The 19,649-nt window shown below is 44.0% G+C and overlaps 1 protein-coding gene across 2 annotated transcripts in view; it reads left to right on the forward strand.

Moving 5' to 3' along the window:
• Positions 1 to 19,649, forward strand: part of FANCC (FA complementation group C) — a 484,570-nt gene that overhangs the window by 214,434 nt on the left and 250,487 nt on the right. For both annotated transcript variants that reach the window (XM_082267759.1, XM_082267760.1), the window contains exon 8: positions 6,511 to 6,667. In XM_082267759.1, coding sequence (XP_082123885.1) covers positions 6,511 to 6,667 — 157 coding nt within the window. The remainder of the gene's footprint in view (positions 1 to 6,510; positions 6,668 to 19,649) is intronic.

Below are 19,649 nucleotides of genomic sequence, written 5' to 3' on the forward strand. Positions count from 1 at the left end.
TACGAATAAAAATCTCTTTATAATATATTTTTGTGCTCATCTCAGTGACAACACCATTTCCCATAAAGTCCTTTTGTGTTTTGGGGGTATGGTTTATTCCTTTCCTATCTATTTTCTTTACGAAAGTGCTTCCCACAAGCAAAAGTCAGAAGACACAGCTCCAAAATAGCTCCATAGAAGAAAGTAGGAAAACTCACCAAACGTCCAGTGAAAGTGGCTGCTTACCAAAGATTATTGTCTTTCAAACAAATGAAAAGCCAGGAGCACTTTTGGGGCTAAAACCCATATGGATGCTCAGGGATTGAAAAGACTACCTTCGGCCTTTCTTCTCCACTCTCAATATATGGGGACATATATAACATGAAACTCATAGTGTAGTATGTTCTTATAAAAGTTTATGAAAAACATGAGAATCAACTCACAATTGAGATGAAAATTACAGTCATCATAATGTCATAAAAGCTGAAGCTAGCAAAATGTGGGTGACAGGTTCCTTCTGGAGTAGCACCTTTTTTTGCACATTTGTGGACATTTCTTATTTCTGTATATCATCACTCGTGCATGGATTTTTTTGAAAGGATTGGTTTTATATATTTTTTGTATTCAATTTTTTAATGTGTTTGTGGTAAGCGCTGCACTTAGTATTAATTACACACTGACTGTGTACAGCAGTCTTTCTGACAGAAGCCAGTCCAATGACCGGCTTTTGTCAAAGGGACATGCTAGAAAACCAGCATTCAATTATTGGCTGCGAGCATTAATCAGTCTATTCTGGCAGGAGGGAATACCCCTGTCAGATGACAGTAGCACAGAGAAAGGGAGATCGCCGTATCAACATCTCTTGTATTGGCACGGCGATCTGTGAATTATTTTGAGTTTAACACACTGGGTTAAACAAAAAAAAAAAAACTTGCGGTGTCTACCCAGTTTAGGTGTCTTGTTAACTAAATAAAGCAATGGTCATCCTTAGCAATGTCAAAATGGAAAAAAAAAACAGATTTAAGATGCAGAAGTGGATGTGCTTGGCAGATTTTTAAATGGGTATCAATAGCAACAGGACAGCAGCCGACATTCTTTATTTCATTATGCTCTATCATGGTCTTTATTGCATTCCTGTTGAAGGGATAAAATAAACAGCTTGAAAAAATTAAAGAAACACTTAATCAGTGTATAGCATCATCAAATAAACTCCTGGGATATTGATCTGGTCAGTTAAGTAGCAGAGGGGGTTGTTTATCAGTTTTAGCTGCTTTGGTGTTAATTATATTAGCATAAGGGGCTCTAGATGGGCAACAAGACAACCTCCAAAACAAAATGGTTTTACAGGGGAAGGCCACTGAAATTGTTTTCCCTACTCCTCTTTTCTGACTGTTTTTCACTAGTATTTCATTTGGCCAGGGTCAGCGTCACTACTGGTAGCATGAGGCGATACCTGAACCCTATAGAGGTTGCACAGACATTCCAACTCCTCCAGGATGGCACAACAATACTTGGTATTGCCAGAAGGTTTGCTGTGTCTCCCACCACAGTCTCAAGAGCATGGAGGAGATTCCAGGAGACAGGCAGTTACTCTAGGTGAGCTGGACAGGGCTGTAGAGAGTCCTTAACCCATTTTGCAGGACCGGTATCTGCTCCTTTGTGTAAGAAGGAACAGGATGAGCACTGCCAGAGCCCTACAAAATGACCTCCAGCAGGCCACTGGTGCGAATGTCTCTGACCAAACAATTAGAAACAGACTTCAGGATGGTGGCCTGAGGGACCAACATCCTCTAGTGGGGCCCTGTGCTCACTGCCCGGCACCGTGGAGCTCGATTGGCATTTGCCATTGAACACCAAAATGGAGAATGTTATGCGGCCTGTAACATTGTTCAGCATGACCGGTTTGGTGGTGGGTCAGTGATGGTCTTGGGAGGTATATCCAAGGAGGGACACACAGACCTCTACAGGCTAGATAATGGCAACCTGAATGCCATTAGGTTTTGGGATGCTTGGACCCATTGTCAGACCCTAAGTTAGTGTAGTGGGTCCTAGGTTTCTCCTGCTGCCAGACAATGCCTGGCCTCATGTGGCGAGAGTATGCAGTCAGTTCCTGGAGGATGAAGGAATTGATACCATTGATGGCCCCCACACTCGCCTGACCTAAATCCAATATAACACCTCTGGGACATTATGTTTCAATCCATCTGAGGCCACCAGGTTGCACCTCAGTCTGTTCAGGAGTTCAGAGATGCCCTAGTCCAGATCTGGGAGGAAATACCACAGGACACCATCCGTCGTCTCAAAAGGAGCATGCCCTGACATTGTCAGGCTTGCATAACAGCATGTGGGGGCCCTACAAACTACCATTTTGAGTTGCTGCAATGAAATGTCAGAAAAATGGACTAGCCTGCTGCATCATTTTTTCTCTTTGATTTTCAGGGTGTCTTTGAATTCAGCCCAATGTAGGTTGATAATTTTCATTTACATTAAACAATGTGGTATCCTTTCCTTCCTACCGTAACACATTACCCAGTCCATATCACTATTGATATCCAACATGATATTTTTCCCTATTGAGATCTGATGTGTTTTCAAAGTGTTTCTTTAATTTTGTTTGAGCAGGGTATTTACCTTTTCTGGGAAAATGCTGCTCTCCTTAGTGTAGGTCACATGTCCAAAAGTCTAAGCATTTGGGTATACAGTCACTGCTAAAGGGGCATTTTTGTATTAAAATAAGTTCTTGTTGGTATGTAAATATATAAACACATTGTCTATGGGATATTTGTTATTCCAATGCTCTTGGTGACTGAATTTGTCTGTCATTTATGCCATTGCGCAGATGTACTAAATAGGGGAGTCTTTCCCCTTTCCCTTGCATTTGTACTGTAAACTTCTTAATAAAAATAACTGAACAAGAAGGGCTCAAGCTGTATAGTCTGCTGTTAAAGCAGCACAGCTAAATACACAGTGCATTTAAAATCATCAGACATAATGCAGGATAAAACATTTGCAAAGTTAAGCAGGGTGCATCACTTGATTAAAGTGTATGTACACCCTAACAACTACCTTCTCTTTTGTTTTTTTAAATGTATTATTAATTGTGTTTATTTCTTTGTCCAGTTGGTGAAAGATATTTTTTGATACTGCCAAAAATCCATTCAGTTTGTAACTTTCAGTGCACTCTGTCTCTGCTTCACTGAAACCTTAAACAGTAGTATAAGCCCTGCAAAGTTCACCTTTGTAAACTACAAGCACCTCCTGCTTATTTTTAGGAAAACTAAGAAAGAGGGGTATTTTGTATCCTAAATCAGGAGTGGGCAGACTAGGGTGACAATACTATGCCTCCTGAATAAGCATTGTCACACCAGGAAAGGAAGTTTCTATTAGATAACTAAGTTAAAATAGTTAGAGAAGTCTGAAGTATAAAAATGAATGCAGCTACCACATCTAAGAACTTGTAAACTGCAATATATTAAATTTTTCTTTTTGAGTTTAGATACGCTTGAAATTGTTGATTAAAGTATCCTACCATAGACTGTTTAGAACACTACATGGAAGACATCTATCTAAAGTGTTTTTTTACATTTTAGGTAGAGTGAAACAGGTTTCATTCCCCTACTGGAACCATAATTGGAAAGCCCCCCTCCCCTTTAGCACAGCTACAACAAATCCAGCTCTACTATGCAATTGTCCTTTATGTATGACCTTCTAAAGTACGTTCTTCATATTTTCTTATAGAGAATTCAGTAAAGCACAAGTGATTCTGTCTGTTAGCCTGTCTCCTTAGGGAGTAAATGGAGTATTCAATCAAGTAGCTGACACAAAAATGGCCTAAAAGTTTATCTCAACTTGTCATAGACTGAGGGTAATGGTGAGGACACACTGGACATTTTTACAGCTGCTGTTTTTGATTTCAGGCATTTTTTTCCATGCACACATAGGCTGTTACCAGTGTTTTTTGGCAGGGGTGTTTTCTGGCTGGCAAAAGGGAGTTAAGAGGAGTTTTTTCAGCTGTAAAAACGCTCTAACTCTGATAAAAGCTATTTGGCATTTATCAGCGTTTTTGAGCCATAAACTTTTGTGTGAGTATAGTTTGCTAAAAAACGCTATGGCAAAAATGCTGCAAAACTCATTCTACACCTACAGCTTTCTACAGCTAACGCTACTGGCTCTTTTTTTTTTTATAACATCCAGTGTGCATGAGGCCTAAAGAAATATCTTCACTTTGCAGTCCCAGTAAAGAATGAGCAAAGGACTACCCATTCCTCCCAAAATGGAAAAACAAACAAAAAGCATTCAGCAAATATGTGTCAGAAAAACTGGTACCGTAATTACTCAAAGCACTGAAAGCAAAGCATCAGCTCAACAGCCAGACAAATAGATATTTTAAAAGGATGGGCCAGCGTTTTCATATATTTTCTTTTAGGAGGATTTACCACGGCTTTAAATTGCTGCCTCCAGTCATACACATAAATATGGCAGCACCAAGGTTTTTGGATCACTGTTTTGCCATATATATGCATACAGAGTCTGACAGACGGTGACAGCAGCAGGGCTGGATGTTGCACCTCTGCCCTTTGCTCGCAGGTAAATGCTGGAAGCTTGTGAATCTGGGCTAAATGGCCAGTATACATGAAGCCTTAAAGAACTGTAAGCTTTTTTTGACAAGTATGGATTGTTATAATTTAGGCAATAGTCCTACATCATAGAATGATGAAACTAGAATATATTTGCATTGTCCATTTCTACTTTTAGACACACAGGTGCTTTAAGGTAAGGTTTGCGTGAAGCCTGTTAGTTTGTGTTGTAATATGTTTTAAGCACATTCAACACTCTTTTCAACACATGCAGAGTGGTGTAAAAACATTTCCAAAGCACCTTGCGATATATTTGAAATGTAGAAACTAAGTCCTGCATGTATTTTATTTTTACATATTTTTTTTTTTTTATGCATGGTTTTAAATACAGAAGCATGGCTATACCTGGATATTTTATATATATATATTTTTTAATTTACTCTTTTGAAGCATATGCAATTCTAAGGCCTCATTCACACAGGGCGTTTTTGCAGCTGCTTTTAGGAGCGTCGGATGTTTTTTTTGCAGCCTAAAAACGCCCCTCCATGTTATTTTATGGCCTCATGCACACACAGACGTTTTTAAGCTGTAAGTGGCATAGGCGTTTTCAACCTGCAAAAAAAAAAAAAAAAAAAACAGGGCCAGTGCGTTCTGAGACAGCTGTAAAAATGTCCGACACTGCTGAAGGCTGCTAAACGTTGCTTTTACAGCGTTAGGCCACGTCATCATTTTTTTTTTTATGTGAGAAACAAAGGTTCCCTATGGTAGCCCATTGATTTGAATAGAAGTTGCATCCAAGTCGCATCATGCGACTTGCGCTCTGAGGATCTTGAGGGGAAACTCCAGACCAAAATGGAAAAAAACGGCGTAGGAGTCCCCCACCCAAGTTCCATACTGGACCCTTTGAGTCTGGTATGGATTTTGAGGGCAACCCTATGCAAAAAAACGGCGTGGGCCCCCCCCCCCAATATTCATATCAGACCTTATCTAAGCATGCAGCCCGGCAGGTCAGGAAAGGGGAGAGGACGAGCGAGCGGCCCCACACCCTGCTGGACCATACCAGGCCACACTTCCTCAACATGGGGAGGTGGGTGCTTTGGGACAGGGGGGCTCTGCACCCCCCCCACCCTAAAGCACCTTGTCCCCATGTTGATGGGGGACAAGGGCCTCTTCCCGACAACCCTGGGTGGTGGTTGTGGGGGGTCTGTGGGCAGGGGACTTTTTGGAATCTGGACGCCCCCTGTAACAAGGGGGCCCCAGATCCTGCCCCACCATGTGAATGAATATGGGGTACATTTTACCCCTAACCATTCACCCCAAAAAAGGCAGTGTAGTGTAAGTAATGACAAGAGACGGTTTTGAGAAGTCCTTTATTAAAACCCTTCCTCCGATTTTCTCCCTCCGGTCTTCTCCCTCTGGTCTTCTCTCTCAGGTCGTCTTCTCTGATCTTCTCCGCTGCCAACACAGTCCTGCTCCGACAATGTCACCCGTGATTATGCCGGCTCCGCTCTTTGCGGCTTCTTTTATAGCCATGGGGTGTGACCACCCAGTGACGTCACCCGAAGACCCCACCCCCTTGTGCTATCACGCATCGTCAGGTGATGACACAAGAGGCCGGGGTCTCCGGGTGAGATCATATGCAACCATTGATTTTGAATTTTTGAGGCAGAAAAATGCTCCTAAAAGCTAACGTGCATTAACACCAATGGAAAAAGCTACTAAAAGCATGTTTTTACAGCTGCTTTTTCCTGGCGTCGGTAGTGGCTCTGCAGTTCGTTTTTTTCTAACGCCCTGTGTGCATGAGGCCTAACAGTTTTCCAAAGATTTCTGGAAATGTGCTTTTGATGTCACAAAGTGTGTGTACAGTAACAAACCAGAAATGTCGGTCTTCATTTGCTATGTTGTCTATCATAAGAAAATATTTGTTTTAAATTGGTTTTCCTTGCAAATAAAGGAAGAAGATTGTGCTAAATGAATCAGCAGTACTTAGCCTGTGGCTTCGTCATTTACCGAGCCTTGAAAAAGCCGTGCTGGATCTATTTCAAAGATTAATTACCCTCCAAAGCAAATCAGTGAAAGAAATGGAACAGATTATAAAGGATTCATTCTTGGTAAGTGCTTTAGCCTAACAGAAGTTTATATTTATTCCAAGATTACTGTAGGAATAAATATTTGCAATATACAGCATGCCTATAAATATATGTATATGTAAAAAAATCCTTTAAAATATATTTAGTTAGTGTCATGTCTTTGCTTGAATTTGGAGAGTAGTAACTGTACAGTACATGCCTATGTGTGTTTATTCAGTTTTCTGTAACATCCCTAAAGTTCAACACTCACATTACAATCTGACAGTACAGTCTCCTTTAAGTCTACCAACAACTATGTAGTACAAGGGCCTGCCTGATTGGATATTAACTGGTTGAATTGTTTCTTAGGTCCTAATATTAACATAAACATACGTGCACAAACGGCATCAAATGGAGCATGATGCTATCACTAACACATCTAAGATAAAGTACTGCCATACCACCCACCAATCAGGGCTGGGTTAATAAAAAAAAAGAGATTTCAAAGTTTACAGTGATTGTAAAGGCTTTTTTTTTTATTAGGTGCAAACCTGCGGGCTCCTTCCCATGCTGGGCTGTGTGTGTCCATAGACACAGACAACACGTCTCGGCCCCACCCCCCCCCTCCTCACAGGTTTTGGTTTACAACAGCAGAGGCCATTGGCTCCCTCTGCTGCCTCTGCGTCCAGTGACACAGTCCAGTGCTGCTGCAGATGGGTACAGCACTGGATAAAGATAGAACTCAGGTAAATATAGGGCTGTGAGGGGGGCGATACTACTACTGAGACATTTTTACCTTATTGCGGGTAAAACATGTTTTGCCTTTAGAAGCACTTTAAACACACCCTAGAGACTAAATGGAATTTGTTTAGAGAATGATGTCTACCATATGAGGGACCAGGTAAAGTTGGCACTTGTCAAAGAAGCAAACAGGAAGACAGTGGTAATTCTGCTGCGAAAATATACAGGAAAAACAGAAAAAACATGAAGCCTGAATGCTCCCCAACATCTGGCTTTTTGGAAAAGTGACAATAACCGCCATTGTTGATAAATTTCATATCAAATTATGTTAAGAGTAGCCAAAACTTGAAAATAAAATTAAAAGCATGGTCTGGTAAAAACAAAGTGTAACTTTGTGGTCTGAGCATAAAACATTATGCATATTGGAAAGCCAACTCTACTCATCTAAGAAAAACAATCCCCACTGTGAGTTATGGTGGTGGTAGCATCAGATTGTGAAGATGGTTTTCAGCAACATGGACTGGGGTCGATCAGGATCTAGATAAAGAGGGATGAAGCCAAATACAGGACAATTAAATAAATAAACTTGTTTTAGCCTGCAAGAAGCATGAGACTGGGCCAGTATAACAATGTCCTAAACGCCAAAATTGGAGTGTTTTAAAAAGAAGCACCTGGATGCATTAGAATGACCAATTCAATCCAACTAAAATATTGCAAGGAAACTTATAGAATGTTACAATGTTGTTTCGATTTTTTTTAAAAGTTGTTTTTGGTTGATTTTACCGTTAATCTCAGATGAATGTAAATGAAGAGAAGGAAGTATCATTAACATCTAGGGATACGCAAAAAACAGACATCAGATTGCATTACAACAGAGTGTGGAAAGTCTCCCACCTCTCACTTGTGGGATTTGTGATCTCAACTCAGCTTCCTTTTTGAAAGCAACCTCTCTCATCTTTTTTAGAACGATTCGGATTCTACAAATGGTGTGTTAATGGCCTGTACATAATCCATATGGTGTTAGGTGATTACGGTAGTCTATGTGGCAAAGAGAGTCATGCACTCCTTGTGAATAAATTATGCACTATAATCATGACTGTAGTAGTGTAATGCAAATGTATATTTATTAAAGCTAGAACAATATGTGTATCTGAATGAACTTATCTGTAGGATCTGCACAGTGAACATTCTGTTGCAGCACAGAGTGGAAATGTGATCTTCTCTGCATTATATTTAGTTCATGAGAGTAATTAAAGTGTGTGATGGTCTAGTAACTCCTATTTTATAAGGTGTGCAGTTCATTTTGTTTCCTGTCCCCTGAGAATGAAACAAAATGAATTGTAGAAATTCTAGAATCTCTGGGAAGTTATAAAATAGTTGAATAAAGATACTGTACATTTGTGCTTCCTCTGAAATAATGTTTCCCTCTGTATATTATCTGTAGGATGGGGGTCTGCTTGTTTGCATTTCAGTGAAAATGCAAAAGAGAACGTTAATGAAGGCGAAAAACAATCCTTAGTATTTACATAATATAAGGCCGGTTACACTTTTTACACCTACGTTTTGTATTGTGAGCTTCCTAAGGCTCTGCACTGAATCAGGATGACATAAGGATAAATCTTATGGTAATGAATGAGTGTTATTCAATATACAGTGCCTTGAAAAAGTATTCATACCCCTTGAAATTTTCCACATTTTGTCATGTTACAACCAAAAATGTAAATGTATTTTATTGGGATTTTATGTGATAGATCAACACGAAGTGGCACATAATTGTGAAGTGGTAGGAAAATGATAAATGGTTTAAAAAGTTTTTACAAATAAATATCTGAAAACTGTGGCATGCATTTTTAATTCAGCTCCCTTTGCTTGTTGATACCCCTAACTAAAATCTAGTGGAAACAATTGCCTTTAGAAGTCACCTAATTAATAAATAGACTCCACCTGTGTGTAATTTAATCTCTGTATAAATACAGCTGTTCTGTGAAGGTTTGTTAGAGAAGGTTAGTGAACAAACTGCATCATGAAGGCGAAGAAACACACCTGACAGGTCAGGGATGAAATTGTCGAGAAGTTTCAAGCAGGGTTAGGTTTTAAAAAACAAAATATCCAAAGCTTTGAATATCCCACGGAGCACTGTCTAATCCATCATCTGAAAATTGAAAGAGTATGGCACAACTGCAAACCTACCAAGAGATGGGCTTCCACCTAAACTGACAGGCCAGGCCCAGAGAAGCAGGCAAGAGGCCCTTGGTAACTGGAGGAGCTGCAGAAATTCACAGCTCAGTGGGAGAATCTGTCCACAGGACAACAATTATTTGTGCACTCCACAAAACAGCCTTTATATAAGAGTGGCAAGAAAAAAGCCATTGTTGAAATAATGCCATAAGAAGTCCCGTTTGCATTTTGCAATTGTGAGAAGCCATGTGGGGGACACAGCAAACATGTGGAAGAAGATGCTCTGGTCAGATAAGACCAAAATTGAACTTTTTGGCCAAAAAGCAAAACGCTATATGTGGCAGAAAACTAACACTGCACATCACCCTGAACCCAAAATCCCCCCACTGTGAAACATGGTGGTGACAGCATCATGTTGTGGGGGCAGTAGGCACAGGGAAGCTGGTCAGAGTTGATGGGAAGATGGATGGAGCCAAATACAGGGCAATCTTAGAAGAAAACCTGTTAGTCTGCAAAAGACTTGAGACTCGGTGCGAGGTTCACCTTCCAGCAGGACAACGACACTGCAGCCAGAGCTACAATGGAATGGTTTAGATCAAAGCATATTCATGTGTTAGAATGGCCCATTCAAAATCCAGACCTAAAGCCAATTGAGAATCTGTGGCAATACTTGAAAATTGCTGTTCACATACGCTCTCCATACAATCTGACAGAGCTTGATTTTGCAAAGAATGGGCAATAAATTCACTCCCTAGATGTGCAAAGCTGGTAGAGACATACCCAAAAAGACTTGCAGCTATAATTTCAGTGAAAGGTGGTTCTACAAAGTATTGAATCAGGGGGCTGAATACAAATGCATGCCTTTCTTTTGACATATTTATTTGTAAAAAATCTTGAAAAACATTTATCATTTCTCTATCGTTCATTGACAGACGCACCTCCATATAATTCTTGACCATTGGGTTAAGCTGCCGCCTACAGGAGTAGAACACTAGGCAGGAAAAAGCTTTACCATGCCTATGGGGCCGTCCCTGCAGGCATACACTCACACACTCTGCTACAGGCTTCAGTTTGTTTCTGCCTAGTTTAGGAGTAGAACCTAGTTCCCTGCTGGGACTTCATTCTTATCTGTTTTTGGGAACCTTTTATTAAGACTTTTATTTTTTAGTTTAAATTTGTTCCTGAGAGAACTACAAGCAACACCTGGCTGGGTTTCGGACTGGATATGCTAGATCCTTAAGGTCTCCCAGCCCGACCAGCGAGCGTGCGCAGATTATAGTCCAGCACTAGGCCTCACCACAACAGAGCCCTGATGGACGGGGGCTGGCCCACGAGTGAAACACCTCGCCGGGATGCATAAGACCTGGGTCTCACTGAGACGCAGCATACCCCCTGGCCGTCACCACCCCAGGTGGAGAGGTAGTCTGTTCAGAGTTGTGCCCGCCTGATGCCGTTGGTATGGTAAGTGTCCCCTCATTTCTCTGGCGGTCTCGGGGTGGATGTGGGCTCCTCCCTGGGAAAGTCAGACCCTCGGGTATCCCTCAGTACCCCTGGCCTCTTGGTGATACCAGCCAGGCCCCCCTTAGGCTTTTAACATACAAAAAAATCCTGGCGCTGTGGAACTGGTATCCAGGGCTCAAGGATGAGATGGAGTGGACGAGGTTCACCATCAGCAAAAGGTCATGTCAGGGTTGCAGCCCACCCAAACCCAGATCCTGACTGAGAAGTGAAAGTTACAACAGATAAATGGGTGTATTGGCGCTCCCTGATGCTGTGACAATAAGCTCAAAGTCAGTGTTCTTGAATAAAATGCTGAATTTATTAGAAGGCTAAAAATGCTGAGAATGCTGGTAACTCTAGTGTGATATAATATAATATAATGCCAACAGATGACCGGCAAAGGGGCTGTACCTTTGAGGAGGACCCAGGAGTGTGGTGAAGACGCCTGTAAGTTGTATAAACTTGATAGTAGAAACACTCACTTGAAAGGCTAGAGCGGGCGAAGCAGAGCAGGGGGGGGGATTCTGGAGAGGAAACCCCAGCCACCGCAATGCACTCCAGCCGCGAGGATCGTTCGGCTGACACACCGGCGTCCTCTCCCGTCCTCAAATAGCTGGGCTGGCGCTAGGAGATGATGTAACTGGTCTCCCGCCGCTGAGTCACGGAGACGTGCTCAGCAGACCCTGCTTCCCACGTGACCCAGGAGCGCTGAGATGAAGAAGAAATCCTCACTGTACTAGGCACGGCACTGCACACCACCGAGTGTGCTGTCAGCTGTCAGCCAGTTAAAGGGACATGAGTGGCCACAAAAACGGGGAGGATGACATGTTTCGGGCAAAGCCCTTCCTCAGATCTCCCATGGCATGAAAAGAGGGAAAATTTAAAGGGGCATGGGGGGAAGAGGCGTCACCACCAACTCCCTGACTCCACCCCCAGAAGCAAACCACTGATGATGTATACACAATAAATACAAATACAACACAACAATGCACAATGATGATACAGAAAAGTGTAAGGATACTGTATAAATGTACGGAAAACAAATGGAAATTAAATAATGAATACAGTATAAGGAAAAAAAAAGTTTGTAAAAAAGGAAACCAGAATGGGTAAGGTTGCTTTAGACCACAGAGTAGATATCAAGTTCTTCATTCAACCCATGAGGGGACAAGGTGTTCAACTTGTATATCCAGAACGTCTCTCTCTTGCAAAGCAAGGAGAGACGTTCATTGGTGGTCAAAGAGCCCTTGGGTATAGATTCAATTGCCCACACCTTCAAGTCTTTAGCATCATTCTTGTGATGAATTGCAAAATGACGGGGAACGCTATGAGGTAGTTTACCATTTTTGGTGTTAAAACCTTGAGCAATGGCCCTACGATGCTCACCTATCCGTGTACGTAGGTGGCGGATGGTATGGCCCACGTACAACAGATTACACGGGCAGTGTAAAATGTACACCACATACTCTGTGGAACAGGTAATAAATTGGCGTATAGAGTAACTGTTGCCAAGTGTGTCAAGGAAGGAATCCCGGCCATGTTGGATAAATTGGCAGGTAAGGCACCCTCTCTTCCTGCATTGAAAAGTACCCACTCTTTCACTGAAGTAGGACCTGATGTCCATGGTCCTCTCCGCCATAGGTTTATTGACTTTACTGGGGGCTATGTTGTTTTTGATGGTCCGTGCTCTCCTGTAGACAACCTGAGGGGCTGGGGGAAGGTGGGGACCTAGTCTGGGGTCTGATTTCAAAATGGACCAATGTTTTCTAAGGATGTGAGTGATCTGTCTATAATTATTGTTGAACCCAGTAATGAATCTAGCTTGGTGAGTGGTTTTATTACCTGTGGAGTTTACCCTTGATGGACAAAGGGAAGATGAATTTCTACAATCAATGAAAGCTTTTTGGACCAGTTCCTCAGGGAAACCCTTTTCCAGGAACCTCTCCTTCAATAATTGACCCTGGGCCTCATAGTCCTCCATCCGGGAGCAATTTCTGCGGAGCCGCAGGAACTGTCCCTTGGGTATGTTGGTCTTCCAAGACGGGTGGTGGCAACTCCCAAAGTGAAGGTAGGAGTTGCCAGCCACCGGTTTGGTGTGGTTAAGAGTCACAATCACATTGTCAGTGTGGGTGAGCTCTAAATCTAAAAAGACCAGACGCACAGGGTCAATAACATGAGTGAAAGAGAGGCCAAAGGTGTTGCTATTGCAATAATTGACAAAAGCCTGGAAAATATCCAAATCCCCATCCCAGATGATCAACACGTCATCTATATAGCGGCCATAATAGATTAGGTGCCTAGAAAATGGATTGTTCTGCCAAATCTGAAACTCCTCCCACAGACCCATCGTGAGATTGGCATAGCAGGGTGCAAAACTTGCACCCATAGCAGTGCCATGGGTCTGTAGGTAAAATTTGTCCAAAAAAGCAAAATAATTGTGTTCTAAACAAAAACGTGTGCCCTCCACTAAAAAAGATACCTGGCGGGAGTTAAGTTGGCCGTCCCTGGTAAGGAAATGTTGAAGGGCTCGGATGCCCACGTCGTGAGGGATGGATGTGTATAGCGAGCACACGTCCAGGGAGGCCCAGTGGTACCGACTGACCCAAGGGTAATGTCTGAGTATATCCAACACGTGGCCCGATGTATGATGGCAACTGTTGCACTACAGGTTGTAGGAACCCATCAATATACTCAGACAAACCACTGATGAAACTGTTGGTCCCTGCAACAATGGGCCTCCCTGGAGGGTCCACCAAGGACTTGTGGACCTTGGGGAGATGGTAACAATAGGGCGTGCTACACACCGGGGGGAGAAGGAACTGACGTTCTCTTTTAGTGAGCACTTCCGGCCCTAAACGCTGCCTGGACCATCTCCCCCAGGGCCATCTGGTATTCCGGAAGGGGATCATGGGGGAGAACAATGTAGGTGCTGGTATCGGATAAGAGTCGTATTGACTCATTGATGTAAGACATCCGATCCTGCACCACGATGCTCCCACCCTTGTCAGCTTGTTTAATGACAATGTTCCCATTTTGTCTGAGTGCTGTGAGGGCACTCAATTCCAAAGGTGTTAAGTTGGGCTTCTGGGAGGTGGAGTTGTCACACATGTTGACCAATTCTTTGTACAAAACATGGTAGTAAGCCTCCAAAAAGGGCCCTCTCGATTGGGATGGATAGAATGATGACCGTGGGCGAAGAGAGGTGTGGGTGACAGGAGGGTCAAAGCAAGCCTCTAATGGCTGGCTGTCTATGTGCCCTTCCTCCCAAAGGTCCCAAAGATCCTGGAGACAGCCAGGATCCAAGGTATCAAGAGGAGGGCTGGTATCAGAGGGAGTGTCGTGAGGTGACAGTGGGGCAGACGAAGCAGTGACCATGGTGGGTTGTATGTAATGCCACTGAACTGTCAAGTTCCTAATGAAACGGTTCAGATCTTTAAAAATGTGGAACTTATTGGCCCTGACACTGGGGCAAAAACTCAAACCCTTGGACAATAGGGAGTGTTCGGCCTCAGTCGGGATGGGAAGACAGGTTGTATATTTTAATCGTAGATTTTAAAGGGCCGCTGTTAACTAAATTTCTTTCCTGTCTTTTTTGTGCCTGTTCTCTTCGTTTGAAGCCCCCCCCTTCTACCTCGCGTAGTTTTCTTTTTTCTGTTTTCTCTGGTGGGCAGATAGGGGGTAGTCCTAAAAAAGAAGGAATTGGAATCTCGGTGGGTTCAGTGGGGGTGCACAGGACCCCAGCAAGGTCACCAGCTAATGGGCCAAAGGGATTGGACAGTGGGAGACTAAACAAATTGGCATTGGGTGCCGGAGGTGTTCCTACCTGAGCTGAAGGAGGGGTAGACCTGCATAAAGCTGTAACTACTTGAGGGACACTGCTGCTAGGTAAAGTTGGTGAAGGTGGCTTACTAGGTGCAGGGAGATAGGGCTGATGTTCCTTCGGGTGCTTGATTTTATTTTTATTTTTCCTTTTCCGACTCCTATGGCTATACTTAGCCCTGGAGGGGCCACTGTTCTCCCCTGAAGGCTTGTGGTTTACCTGTTTGATGTGGGCAGGTTCATAGAGTGCCTACCGGACTGAGTGGAATTGCCTTCACGTCGGCCCCTGTCCAGGGTGTGGTTCCCAGAAGGGCCCCTAGGGGTGTATCCTGGACCTATCAAAGGTCGGGGCCACCTGGGACGGCGATTCCAATTAAAAACCTTTCCTTCATTGTAGTCCTTAAGGTCTTGTTCAAATTTTTGTAATTTATTACGCACTAGGTCATCTTCAAACCTAATCAAATTTTTGTCCAAAACCTGCCGCTATTTGGAGAAAAGGCAGGACTCCGAGAAGGACTGGACCTCCAATTCCAAAGAAGCAACCAGCTCCAACACCTTGGCCAATTTGCGTTCCCGCTGTTGAATAATGAGCTGGATCCACTTGTTGGTGCAAAACTCGGAAAAGAGATGCCAGTCCCTGTTGAGGTCCTCATCTAGGAAGTCACATTTTTTCTCTTGAGTCCCCTAGGGGTAATCTTGAGTTCTATATATTTTTCTAGAAAGGACTTGTCCCACCACGGCGTGCACTCGGAATTCCGGGCATAAAAGCAAGAAAGGCCCTTCTCATACGAGCCTCAAAGATCTCTGTATGGGGAGGGCCAGGTGGGGCAACCGGGCACGCAGGGGGGGTGGGGGCAGGAGAGCTGCTCCCATCCTGGTTCCCTGAAAAAACACAAAAAATGGACTTGAGTCTGGTGGCCCGGTCCATTGAAAAAAAAAAAGGGGGGAATAGAAACAAGGGAGGGGGGGGGGGGAAAGGGGAACAGGAAGAAAAATGGTAGACGGGTGACGTGTCACCACGTGAATGAGCGTCTAGAAAGATGCCCAGGGTGACCTTGATGATGATATAATGATGAGGAAGAAGTACTTACAAGAACAATGACAATAAAAGTGATAAAAATAAAAAATGAAAAATGTATGAACATAAAATGTATAAACATACACAACCAGTGGTTTAGGTGATGTACCATAAATGGGGGTTTCATCAGTGGTTTGTCTGAGTATATTGATGGGTTCCTACAACCTGTAGTGCAACAGTTGCCATCATACATCCGTGACTCGGGCCACGTGTTGGATATACTCAGACATTACCCTTGGGTCAGTCGGTACCACTGGGCCTCCCTGGACGTGTGCTCGCTATACACATCCATCCCTCACGATGTGGGCATCCGAGCCCTTCAACATTTCCTTACCAGGGACGGCCAACTTAACTCCCGCCAGGCATCTTTTTTAGTGGAGGGCACACATTTTTGTTTAGAACACAATTATTTTGCTTTTTTGGACAAATTTTACCTACAGACCCATGGCACTGCTATGGGTGCAAGTTTTGCACCCTGCTATGCCAATCTCACGATGGGTCTGTGGGAGGAGTTTCAGATTTGGCAGAACAATCCGTTTTCTAGGCACCTAATCTATTATGGCCGCTATATAGATGATGTGCTGATCATCTGGGATGGTGATTTGGACATTTTCCAGGCTTTTGTCAATCATTGCAATAGCAACACCTTTGGCCTGTCCTTCACTCATGTTATTGACCCTGTGCGTCTGGTCTTTTTAGATTTAGAGCTCACCCACACTGACAATGTGATTGTGACCCTTAACCACACCAAGCCGGTGGCTGGCAACTCCTACCTTCACTTTGGGAGTTGCCACCACCCGTCTTGGAAGACCAACATACCCAAGGGACAGTTCCTGCGGCTCCGCAGAAATTGCTCCCGGATGGAGGACTATGAGGCCCAGGGTCAATTAATGAAGGAGAGGTTCCTGGAAAAGGGTTTCCCTGAGGAACTGGTCCAAAAAGCTTTCATTGATTGTAGAAATTCATCTTCCCTTTGTCCATCAAGGGTAAACTCCACAGGTAATAAAACCACTCACCAAGCTAGATTCATTACTGGGTTCAACAATAATTATAGATAGATCACGCACATCCTTAGAAAACATTGGTCCATTTTGAAATCAGACCCCAGACTAGGTCCCCACCTTCCCCCAGCCCCTCAGGTTGTCTACAGGAGAGCACGCACCATCAAAAACAACATAGCCCCCAGTAAAGTCAATAAACCTATGGCGGAGAGGACCATGGACATCAGGTCCTACTTCAGTGACAGAGTGGGTACTTTTCAATGCAGGAAGAGACGGTGCCTTACCTGCCAATTTATCCAACATGGCCGGGATTCCTTCCTTGGCACACTTGGCAACAGTTACTCTATACGCCAATTTATTACCTGTTCCACAGAGTATGTGGTGTACATTTTACACTGCCCGTGTAATCTGTTGTACGTGGGCCATACCATCCGCCACCTACGTACACGGATAGGTGAGCATCGTAGGGCCATTGCTCAAGGTTTTAAAACCAAAAATGGTAAACTACCTCATAGCGTTCCCCGTCATTTTGCAATTCATCACAAGGGTGATGCTAAAGACTTGAAGGTGTGGGCAATTGAATCTATACCCAAGGGCACTTTGACCACCAATGAACGTCTCTCCTTGCTTTGCAAGAGAGAGACATTCTGGATATACAAGTTGAACACCTTGTCCCCTCATGGGTTGAATGAAGAACTTGATATATACTCTGTGATCTAAAGCAACCTTACCCATTCTTGTTTCCTTTTTTACAATTCCTTTTTTTTTTCCTTATATTCATTATTTAATTTCCATTTGTTTTCCGTACATTTATACAGTATCCTTACACTTTTCTGTATCATCATTGTGCATTGTTGTGTTGTATTTGTATTTATTGTGTATACATCATCAGTGGTTTGCTTCTGGGGGTGGAGTCAGGGAGTTGGTGGTGACGCCTCTTCCCCCCCATTCCCCTTTAAATATTCCCTCTTTTCATGCCACGGGAGATCTGAGGAAGGGCTTTGCCCGAAACATGTCATCCTCCCCGTTTTTGTGGCCACTCATGTCCCTTTAACTGGCTGACAGCTGACAGCACACTCGGTGGTGTGCAGTGCTGTGTGCCGTGCCTAGTACAGTGAGGATTTCTTCTTCATCTCAGCGCTCCTGGGTCACGTGGGAAGCAGGGTCCGCTGAGCACGTCTCCGTGACTCAGCGGTGGGAGACCAGTTACATCATCTCCTAGCGCCAGCCCAGCTGTTTGAGGACGGGAGAGGACGCCGGTGTGTCAGCCGAACGATCCTCGCGGCTGGAGTGCATTGCGGTGGCTGGGGTTTCCTCTCCAGAACCCCCCCCCCCCTGCTCTGCTTCGCCCGCTCTAGCCTTTCAAGTGAGTGTTTCTACTATCAAGTTTATACAACTTACAGGCGTCTTCACCACACTCCTGGGTCCTCCTCAAAGGTACAGCCCCTTTGCCGGTCATCTGTTGGCATTATATCACACTAGAGTTACCAGCATTCTCAGCATTTTTAGCCTTCTAATAAATTCAGCATTTTATTCAAGAACACTGACTTTGAGCTTATTGTCACAGCATCAGGGAGCGCCAATACACCCATTTATCTGTTGTAACCCCCTTAGGCTTTTCCCCCCCACAAGCAGGTTCCTACCTCAGGGAGGCGGATGTATGGTGGCCGCTGCAGCGGTTCTGCGGGGGAGGGGAGGTTTATCCTGGTGGGGGCCCCTCCTGGGGACTCCCCAATGCCACTGTCTGATGACCCCCCTAGGGGTTCGGGAGACCGCATGGCGCGCTGTGGGGGGCCGCCATTTTGCTATCGTTTTTGTTCTGCAAACAACAAATTTTCCCATTGAATTGGATGAGTGGCCATGTTTTGGTAGTTCCCCTTTAGGAATGCATGGGGCGGCCATTTTCCTGGAGTCTGCAATCGCTGGACAGAAGGGAGAAGCTAGGATGACTCTAGCACATGACCCAGGTATTTCCTGTTCCTGTGCTGCAAGCTGTGCTAGGCTGGGACTTGTGGTGCCGCTGGAGTAGCGGTGTGGATCACTTTTTTTTTTTGCAGTTCCTCCTAAAGTGACACTGCCTTTTTTTTTTTTTATTTGTATTAAGTAAATATGGAGTCCCAGGACCAAATTTCACAGACCCCCTTTAGTGCGGTTGCGGGACCCTATTGCAGCCCCTGTCTGCATTTACAGCAGTTTTTGAAAACCTGGTGTCAAAAGTGGATTTTGTTTAAAAAAAATGCCACTAGTAGAAAGCGCCCTATGCTTTCTTCCCCCCACTTTCAGTATCCTTAGATTCTGAGTTAGATATGGCCGCTGCGGATGCATGCCACTCTGCTGTTTCTGCGTCTTCGCATTCTGATGGTGAGGAAGATGTATCCTCGTCAGCAGCCACGCTGGAGGGGACACTTATAGTGTCAGTGCGGAAAACCTTAAAAATGGTGGATGATTCTACAGCATCAGGGACGCACGTGTCTTTTGGCACCTGCAAATTCCAGAAGTCGGGCAAGATTTTTCCCTGTCCGGAACTTTTTGACAACATTGTCAATGAACAGTGGGGGAGCATCAAACAAGTGTTAGTGGGGCCTAAGCGTACCACCTAAGCTATCTCATCAGGTTGCCAGACTAAGCACGTTTAGGGTAGTTCCAGTGGAGGAGTCCCCGGTATTTACAGTCCCTGTGGATAGACGGATTGAGTCTCTGTCCCGCC

Source organism: Pelophylax lessonae (genome assembly GCF_965119305.1).
Source record: "Pelophylax lessonae genome assembly, chromosome: 1".
In the NCBI taxonomy this organism is placed as follows: Eukaryota; Metazoa; Chordata; class Amphibia; order Anura; family Ranidae; genus Pelophylax; species Pelophylax lessonae.